The sequence below is a fragment of the Phytophthora ramorum genome (assembly GCF_020800215.1).
Source record: "Phytophthora ramorum isolate Pr-102 chromosome Unknown Phyram_PR-102_s0001, whole genome shotgun sequence".
Classification (NCBI taxonomy): domain Eukaryota; phylum Oomycota; class Peronosporomycetes; order Peronosporales; family Peronosporaceae; genus Phytophthora; species Phytophthora ramorum.
This window is the reverse complement of record NW_027150647.1, coordinates 1417142-1427068: the sequence shown is the minus strand read 5'-3', so window position 1 is coordinate 1427068 and position 9927 is coordinate 1417142. Positions and strand designations below refer to the sequence as shown.

Genomic DNA, 9927 nt, shown 5'->3' with positions numbered 1-9927 from the left:
TTGTTGTTGAGGTGGGGCAGCGCTCTATGCAGGCTAAGATCATTACACGAGGGCGTTAGCTTCCCTATGCTCTGATATCTGGATTAGACCTGCCGACCTCGCCAGGGATATCCAAGGTGGAGCAATATATTTCGATATTCGACGACGTTAGTATTGTGAGGTCCAATATCCAAGAAATCAACGGATGAGCATGGCCAAGAATGAAATGACAAGACTTTCCAAATCGCAGTGGGAACCGAAATTCGCGTACACAAAGGTGGACGAGTGGCATTGTATGCCACAAAAGTGAACTTCCAGCATTGGAGATCTCGGTTCCGATCCAAGTGGGAATGACCCGCAGTTCTAGCCACCGACTTCCCGGTATGGACAACCACTGTTTCGAGGACTTTGGCATGGACAGTGGCAGAGCAATGCAACGCCCGGACCTCAAATCGGGTTTCTGGAAATGTGTCGACAATGGTGGGAGCACTCGCTGAATGGCAGAATGGACGAGTCGGCTGCTAAATTCCCAGATTTGCAACTATTTGTCAAGGACGCGATTGCAAACCCGACGGCCAGGATCTTCGAGTACCCTGGCAAGTGGCGTGCAGTGAATGACGTTCAGGAGTTGGAGCAGAAGTTTGTGACCTTTTACTGCTCGAGTGAAGATGGCTACAAGTTGCAGCCTGCAGCAGAGCCGCCTAGTTCGAATGAACGTTCGATCGGCTTGAACAGTTTGCAAGGTGCGTGGAGTGGGGAGTGGCTCTCGTTTGGTGGAGAAGACATGCCGGGCAATCAGGTGAGTGAGGACGGAGTTGCGACCACCTGGTCTAGGACACTGGATGAGGATATTGAGATCGTTGGACGCCCCGAAATGAGTTTGTTCGTGAAATCCAACAAGCCCCAAGCGCTCATTATGGCACGTTTGAGTGATGTTTCACCTTCGGGGAAGTCGACGTTGATCACGCGTGGTGTTTTGAACCTGAGCCATCGCCACGGTCACAAACTGGAGCAGTTGAAGCACATGCCAATTGATGAGACCACTCACGTGAAGTGGCAGCTCAATGCGTGCGCGTACACGATTCGTGCGGGACACACACTGGTGCTGTCCCTTACTCCGAACTATTGGCCCATGGTGTGACCGTCACCTGAGCCAGTCGAGCTAACAGTGTCGTTTGCTGGAGCGAACCTCGTGAAGCTTCCGATTTTGCCTGAAGGCTCGGCTCCTGTCGGTAATGCTGCTTCCTGTCCTGCGAAAGAGTTCCCTGTTGAGGCAGGCACGCCGTCTCGCACAATCTCGCTGCGCGAAGCCCCGCCGCTGGAGCGCAGTCTGACACTGCTGCTGTCGGAAACGGATTCGTCACAGCCTTTGAAGCGTCTGGTGGTCAAAGAAGATCAAGGCAAGGACTTGCTGGTTGACGAGGGGATTGCTATGGAGGAAACAGCGACCAATACGTACACGATTGACGCGCAGTGTCTGCACCCACGTGCTAGTATTCAGCGGGCACTTAAGTATGAGAAGCTGACGCCAAGTGAGCACAGTCAGCTCCTCGCCAAGTTCCCGCATCAAGTAGCCGCTGCTACGCATAACGACAAGGTGACGTTGGAGCGGACCGACTTCGCTGAGCATCCAGTATTGCCGTGGAGGGTCACGGTTGAGACGGACAGCTCCATGGCTTCAGATGCCACCACTTTCTTTGTCAAAGACTACATGATAGTCCGTCTGAACGATGAAATTTTCTTCGACAAGAAGTGGGAGGAGGAAATCCCTCGCCAGTTTGTCTAGGCTGCCTCAATTGACCAACTAGCGAGAACGCTCGACGTCAGAAATGTAGTTGTTTATCAATGGATCATACACATGACCATAATTGTTTTCGTAACATGAGTTTCCCACAAGGACAGGTTTGCCAAAATTGTTGTGCACGTTCTTGTTCCCAAACCATCGACATGCGCGAAAATAAAACTGCATAGGTACTGCGTGGAAATCAGAGAGTCCGTCAACAGAGTGAAAGCAAACGGGATCATAAATTTTCTTCGCCACGGTTTGGCCAGCAACAAACGATAACAACAAGAGCACGAACAACAACACAATGAGACTTCGACGTTCGGCATGGAATATAAACAAGAAGAGGACGCCGGATTGAGCCAAATACAAGATTGCTCGTTCGGGGTTAAAACTGTGCTGCTGCAAGCACTGATTGTTTCTCCTCAGTCTCGAGAAAACCATCGGAATCGTCTTCATCACGTCCGCAGTGCTGCATTCACCAAGCCGGCGGCGGCCTAGGATAATCGTATGTTGCAATCGCCAATCGACTAGCACTCAAACGAGGGAAATCGAGAGCTGGATACCAACAGTGAATGGAGATCGAGACAAGACCCCAACGTAATTGTCGGTCACAACTTTCACAAGCACGCGTTGGAGCTGCTCATTTCGCGGATCGACCATTTTAAGCTCGGTGGATTGTGGTACAAGTTGACTCTGCCGTGGTTGCCTGAATCCGACCGGAGTGAATACTAAATGGACAACTTGCTCAATAGTCTGTTTTTCTGTGGTACGTACGATCCCCAGCCTCCCCAGATCAACCGCACGTTTTCGTACCTCGGCGGAGCAATTTGTGCACAAACAGCGACTGGAGGCAGAGATGACCGAAATCCCTGAGATTCTTCTTTATGGTTGGGAGAATTTTGTGAAGTCGTTTCGGAGAAGTTCCCGACTGGGAACATCGCTGACAAGAAGAAAAGAAATCGAGGCAGAGGTGTGGAGTCTGCATCCTTGCGTGCTGATCGATATATCAAGGTCTCGCCTTCTAAAAGCGAACACTAAGTTGTGGACCTTCAACATATATCAAGGTCTCGCCTTCTAAAAGCGAACACTAAGTTGTGGACCTTCAACACTGGAATGAGTCGGAATAATAATCTGTTAGATACTTTTGGTCCAATCGACCTCTATCTATATGCACGACCGGAAGGAGGCGTTGGAGGCCATCCACGACGTCGTGCGTTGTCTGGCCAGGGATATGCCCTGCTTTTCTGTCTCCTTGAGTGCGCGGTCGTGGTCTTCTTCCTGGAGCTGAAGTTCCTCCTGGGCAATGACACGAGCGTTGCTGGTGGTGACCTCGGCGATGCAGGGAGCACAGAAGCTCCGTCTCTTCTCGAGCACCGTGCGTTGATCCGGTGCGAGAACGCACACGCGCTTCTTGACGCGACACCGAGGACACACTGCTTGTTCGCAGCTCTTGCAGGTGGTTTTGCGGCCGAGAAGACCGAACGTCTTGTGACACACCCGACAAGTGACTTGACGATCGAGAGCCGCCTCCGACACCTTCCGCCTGTGCTCTTCGATGGCCGCAGCCATGACGAAGTCGTCGGCGTCACTGCTACTGCGACGCAGTCGCCACACCAGCTTCTTCATGTGCGAAAACTCGATCTGACGCGAGAACGACAGCCACTGGCTCGCGATCGCGTGCAGTGCCATGTTGGTCAACAACTCGTTGTCACCATCTTGGAAGTCGAAGAACCCGCGCACGTAGCACTGCACCTCGCCCGCCGTCGTCTCTCGGTAGAGTGAGCAGATGGACCGGTTGCCGCGTTCCACGCCGTGCGACTCGGAGAAGCTCTGTAGTTGCGAGAACGCCACCGAGTGCGACAGGTGGAAGCCCACGCGCTCACCGCGTAGTGTGTGGGTCGTCCCTGTAGCCTCGACACAGACGTAGTCGTGCGGTTCCGAGTCGGCGTAGAGCGACCAGTTGATGCTCACGTGGCGGAACGGAGCGTCGACAGTCGGTCGCACGATCTCGTGCAGCACCTTGCGGTCGATCACCCCGTCGTTGGTGCAGTTGGACTTGATCTTCATGGCTTGCTCGGTGGGGGTCACGATAGCGTACATGACGTCGTCGAGGTTGCCTTGTACAGTTCCGAGCAGCAGGAGTGATGGTGTGGAGGGCATGGATTTGGATTGGGGACGCTCCTTGTAGACTCGGATGCTGTCTTTGCGTCGCAGTTCCTTCCAGGCTCTGGAATCGGCGTGGCCGTCTTTGGTCATGAGCACGGTGCTGCACTGCGCGATGTTGTGCTGCGTGAGCGTTTCCGTGAGGTCGACCAGCATGCTGCCTTCTTGGACGGAGATGTCCAATTGGGGGAGCAGCCCGGCGATGGCATTCAGAGATGGCATCTTGTGGGTCGGATGTCTTGGAGTGAGCAAATTGGATACTGCTGGGATAACGCGCAGCGGAGACTTGCTAAAGGTTCGTTAAACGACAAAACATGGCGCAAACTTGACACTGGGCGAGCGCAAAGAGCAGCACGAGATGCCAGCCGTGTGGGGCCAGTCGAGCAGGCTGAACACACAACTGACAGAGATGGACGTTGGCGCTCCGACTTATTCCGGTGCGGCCCGGTCTTGCAAAGGTGAGCGAGCGCAGCGCAGCCGCGTCATTTGCCCGCGGGGCTCGCGCCTGAGCCCAATCACGTCGGAGGAACGCGGTTGTTCATGCACGGCGCGCACCAATCCCCCTACGCAGGTTGTCCGTGTCCGCAGTACGTTTCGACGCCCTGAAAGGATGTAATGCGAGCCGGAGCTAACGCTACTGGGAGCTTTGTATCCTGTAGAATGCATGTGGACTGAGGGCGAAGCCGGACAATGCAGACTCACTAGTTGATCGTACTGCAACACCAACCGAAGAAGCCAACGCCCGTCAACACGCTCCATTTTGTGTAGCGCCGTCGGACCACTGCCTTGCAAACAGCTGAGCACTTCCTCATACATGTAACCTAGGAGTGCAACGTCAACACATCCTGTTAGCTCAAATCCATATCCAACTGCAGCGCCGTCGGATAGCGACGCCGTTTTGGGAATCAGTAAGAGCACTGCAAGTCCACCAAACGCTGGCCCGCCAGCGTGTTCATGCATCAATTGCGTAGTTAAGTCGTGCTGGAAGTGTAGGTGCATTAGACTGCTGTTGGGCCGTGGCACGAGCCCCGCATACGCGGTGAGCCTACGCTCCAAAATGCTGCAGTTCAGCTCAGCTCAGCAGGGCAAGACTGTTACAAGGGAGTCCACCGAGCTGGTCTAGAAGAAGCAAGTGCGCCGGACGTACATTTTTCGGATGGTTCCCTCCTAGCCATTCGTCTGCACAGCAGCAGCGGCTACGGGTGTCAACAATGACTTGGATTAGTTGATGCTGACAAGCAGGCACGCGCCTACGGTGCTTCCTGATAATCATGCCATCGAGAGCGATCGACGGGCTGTTTTTCATCATTTTGTGCTGCGTTTGGGCCGCGATCGATGCCTTGGAGCCTGTTGTGCAGTTGGGTGGACACATCTCGGGCGACATACAACGCAGACGAGGTGAATTCTCTCGAAGAAGTGGTAATGAATCGACATGTCGATTAGACCGAACTGTCCGCTGTTCGAGCAAGCTAGCCAATGCAACTGGTTTACACGTCCTTCATTGCAGTGTGTTGGTGTCGGTAATGCCTCTTGAGACGAGTCGCTGTCCTCGCGGATCCTTGGGCCTTGCTGGCCATGCAGCGTTCAAATCGCTACAGAGTCTCGACAAGCCGGAAAACGCGTGCTCTAAGCGAATCAAAACATGAATTTTAGTCCGCTTCAACCCCCCCTTTGGTCGCTAATCGATGGGTACGGCACGCGTTTTAGTGATTAATATCTGAAACAAGATTTACGAGCACAACGGTCTTTGCACTCATTAACGTACGTCGATCGGTGGTGGACAAAGCTCGTTTACGCCAACAGAAGCGTCAAATAGACAAAATGAACACAACGTCAATCTCCCATGGCATGTCGGCGGCGCTCAGAGCAAGCTTTCGCGCCCTTGGTACGCTCCTGTCCCACCGGGACTCGGGACACGATGAACACTGGTTTAAGGTCACTCGCTTGAACAGACTCCCCCCCCCCCCACTTTAAAAACACTCGCACTTCATTGTCTCTTTTGAGCTGAACGAGGGGCCCGCATTGGCCAAAATAACACGATCTTTTGGCTAGTAATCAAATAGTACCAATAGTACTCATCGACTTTTCCTAGTTCTATAGTAGCAGTAGGTTTGGTCTGGCAAAAATACTATTGTAGCAAATATGGAACCATACTATTAAAGTGATACTAGCTACTACCACAACTTACTATCAAACATGACTGTCTGCTGAGGTGATCGAGTTATCAGCGCAGCGTGGTCATGAGCGACTGGCTGATTTAGCGGGAATGGCTACAACGGACATGCCTTCAAATGGTGCTGCATACATGGTTTGAACAGTGGAGCGCAAAGCGGATGCACCGCCCACAGAAGATGACGGTTTGGTCCAGCTCGGACTTCTTGTACGGAAGGAGAGACGACACGGCCCGCGACGAAGCTAAGAACAGCTGCGTCGGCGAGGCGACGTACCGGACGGGTGGCAGACCGTCGTAGAGAGCCCAAGGAGGACTGTGAAGAGGCCAGAGAGGAGGCGCGCCCTCGGCGCTACGTGAGTGTTGTAGGATGAGGGGGGGGGGGGGGGGGTCGCGCTCAAGGAGTTGGGTGGCGAGGCGCCGCCACCCCTCTTTTGCTTTTCAGTCGTATATTTTCCCGGTATAAAACGCTACGGGAATTGTTAACAAAGGAAACTCTTTATTCTTGTTGTATTAGCGTTCCTACAGTGCCATCCTATAGCCAAGGCAAACCGTCTTCCGTCTACAGCTACCTCGATCCCATCTACTTTGGGAGGGTGCGCGACACTCGGCTAACTTTTGTGCTCATTTTCCTGTTGTCCACCAGTCAAGTGCCATCAAGCGAATCTCTGGTCCACGTTAGTATTAGTAAGTAGTTTAGTAATAGATATATAGTATTCCAGCTGACGACCTAGTTCAGTAGTAGCCTTGTTGGCATTAATACTAGTTCGTTTAGTAGTTTGAAAGAAAAATGTTCTGACGATTCTAGTCTCGTTAGATCAGCTATTTTCATCTGTCTTTTTTGTTGTTGTTGTTGTATTATACGGATTATTGTGCTACATGCTTTCGCAGAACTCTAATAACCATGCGCGACTGGCCATTCCTTCCTGTCACGTGCATCACCTCTTCACACTCCGTCGCCTCTCCTCCTTCTTATAGCCCTAGCTATTTTCATCTGTCAGCATGCGCTATCGATGCACATCGCGGATAACATGAACTAGTTTACCCCCGAGTTCGATACTGACCTCCTATCACCGATTGACCCCACACACCAGTAGCAAAACCGACAACCTGGCCCATCAATACGATGCTTATGACCAAGAACAGCCACGCCGATTCTGGAGCCAGGAAGGAACTGCAGCGCAATGATAAAAACCGAGAGTACATGGAAACCCGTACTGATGATCTAACGACAACTTTGTATAAATAAATGGCTCCATCGAGTATTGCACGCAGATCTACGGTCGTAGAATATTTTTCATAGTATCCTTTTCGTTTTTCAGTGAGGTACACTGCTATTTCAAAGAAGCTTCTAACGTTATTGTTGGTTCATATTGCTGCCCACAAAACATATTTCCCCACTTCACAAAAAACGGCTGTGCTAATTGGAAAAAGGTAGGCTTCCCCCACAGTTCATTCTCTTCTGACAAACTGGCACTCGGGTGTGACCATAGCGTTCTCGAACGCGCAAGAAACATCCTCTAGACTTCCTAACAGCTTGAGCATGGGACTCAACATGTCGGCCCGAGTCTGTAATCTCACCACTCGATCACTGGAATCGTCCCAGCCGAAAGTGAACCAGCCGCGCACCAGCAGCTTCTGCTCGAGCATCCTGGCAGCGAGGGGCGACCACACACCTCCTTGAGCTCCGCCATTTCCATCGCTGTTCAGGTGTGGGAATGCGTAGCGCAGGGTGCTGCTGGTGATAGTGACGGTAGTGCTTGTACTCGCAACGAGTGTATCTGGAGTTGGCGAGCTCATACCTTTCAGCTCCAGGTCGGCATCAGCAAAGTAGAGTGCAAACAGCTTCCAGTTCTCGATCTGCGCTGCCACACCGAACGACGAAGCACCAACCACGTCTGGCGCCAACATTCCGCGAAGGAAGTCTGTTGTCGTGGTTTGTAGCGATGTTGGAGTCGACAAAAAGTGATGCAAGTGACGGAAGTACTCAGCTGCAAGAACCCAACTCGTTGGCGTCGTCGGAAGGTGAAATGGGTCTTGGCCTCGTAATTCGAGCTCCTTAATCTCAGCATGGAGTGTCACGATTTCGTCTTGAATATCATTCTCGGTCTTCAGCTGTCTCTGCCTGTAGTTAGCCTGGCGTTCTCTGCGCCGAACCCTCTTCTTCAAGGCTTCCGTGACGATTGCAGCTTGGAGCTCAACACTGATCGGATACTTCGAAGTTTGAATACTTGAAATGATCCGCTTAGCTGCCTTCAGGTCCGATCGACGGACAGACTCACGCGTACGGCCCGTTGGCGAACTCGTTTGCTCCATCGAATTCATTACCGACGTCAACGCTGGATGGGATGGAGTTACGTTGTCACTTGCGTTTGAGCACTTCCCGGGAGCGGTTGTCGGAAGTCGAGCCTTGGATCTCATGTAGGGTGCTTGGCGGTATGTGTGGCGCTGTGCTTGTTGCTTGTAGAGTGGCATTTCTCCGACGTGTTCCTTCCTGCTGCGAACCGCCCAGGTACATTGAGCGACGCTGCCTATCACGTTGTCACTCAAGGTTGCGCTGTTGGGCGGGCTGAGCGCGTAAAAGTCCATGGGAGACTGGGCTGAGTTGTAACGGAGGTGATTGCGAAGTGACAAGAGTCAGATGATGTAGCAAAACGTTGCCGGTCTATTTGAGTTAGCGCCTGTCGTTATTGGCCAGGTTGTACCAGCTGCCTCGGTTTATGCGTGAGGGGGGGACTAGGAAAGCAGTAAACAACGAAGCACGTGGAATCCACGGCGGATACCTACAGTACATGCATTTAATTAGTAGTAAATCACAACACATGTAATTGTACAAGCGGCTGTCCTATGCTTCGCGAGCATTGATGACCAACATAGCACCCACGGATTTCCATGGCATACGATACTGGATTAGTCACTTCTCATGGTTAATGGTTGTAAGATGGCCTTCTATTTGATGTTTATGTTATTATGTTATTTCCAATAGAGGTCTTTTTCGGATTCGTCACTTCTGTATAACCAAGGGTGCAGCATTGTGTGTGGAGAGAAGTACGCGATGCCATATTGGGAGTTGCAGCGAGTGCCACAAAACTAGATATGGCTTCATTGGCAGACACAGACTAGAAGACGCAGCTCAGAGCAGCAAGAACATGTAGTTACCGTACCTGTTACCATCTCTAACGTCTCCACTCGTCGTTGGCCATGACCCAGACAGATAGCGCAGCGTGACTGTTGGTTTTGGCTACCCACCGCCTACCATCGAAAACAGATCATATCCACCCACTTCCCAACAAATGGCGGTGCTAATTGGAAAAAGGTAGGCTTCCCCCACAGTTCATTCTCTTCTGACAAACTGGCACTCGGGTGTGATCATAGCGTTCTCGAACGCGCAAGAAACATCCTCTAGACTTCCTAACAGCTTGAGCATGGGACTCAATACGTCGGCCCGAGTCTGTAATCTCACCACTCGATCACTGGAATCGTCCCAGCCGAAAGTGAACCAGCCGCGCACCAGCAGCTTCTGCTCGAGCATCCTGGCAGCGAGGGGCGACCACACACCTCCTTGAGCTCCGCCATTTCCATCGCTGTTCAGGTGTGGGAATGCGTAGCGCAGGGTGTTGCTGGTGATAGTGACGGTAGTGCTTGTACTCGCAACGAGTGTATCTGGAGTTGGCGAGCTCATACCTTTCAGCTCCAGGTCGGCATCAGCAAAGTAGAGTGCAAACAGCTTCCAGTTCTCGATCTGCGCTGCCACACCGAACGACGAAGCACCAACCACGTCTGGCGCCAACATTCCGCGAAGGAAGTCTGTTGTCGTGGTTTGTAGCGA

General features: G+C 52.2%; 3 protein-coding genes across 4 annotated transcripts; 1 reads left to right on the top strand and 2 right to left on the bottom strand.

Annotated features, from left to right (window-relative positions):
• Positions 1-445: 445 nt before the first annotated feature.
• On the top strand, positions 446-1765 carry KRP23_260 (uncharacterized protein; the record flags this gene model as incomplete). 2 transcript variants are annotated; one of them, XM_067887120.1, is made up of 2 exons in its annotated part: positions 446-1064; positions 1137-1765. In XM_067887120.1, the coding sequence occupies 2 exons, from the start codon at positions 446-448 to the stop codon at positions 1763-1765; spliced, it is 1248 nt and encodes a 415-aa protein (XP_067750816.1). The 2 variants fall into 2 exon arrangements, with proteins under 2 accessions (XP_067750816.1, XP_067750817.1); XM_067887121.1 differs by lacking the exon at positions 1137-1765 and having other exon boundaries at positions 446-1120.
• A 617-nt stretch (positions 1766-2382) lies between these two features.
• KRP23_259 (uncharacterized protein) lies at positions 2383-2750 on the bottom strand (the record flags this gene model as incomplete). The annotated part of the gene is made up of 2 exons (XM_067887108.1): positions 2383-2471; positions 2579-2750. 2 exons carry the CDS (start codon positions 2748-2750, stop codon positions 2383-2385), a joined length of 261 nt encoding a protein of 86 aa, XP_067750815.1.
• Positions 2751-2929: 179 nt separating this feature from the next.
• On the bottom strand, positions 2930-4150 carry KRP23_258 (uncharacterized protein; the record flags this gene model as incomplete). Its single annotated transcript, XM_067887097.1, has 1 exon — positions 2930-4150. The coding sequence occupies one exon, from the start codon at positions 4148-4150 to the stop codon at positions 2930-2932; it is 1221 nt and encodes a 406-aa protein (XP_067750814.1).
• Positions 4151-9927: the final 5777 nt, after the last annotated feature.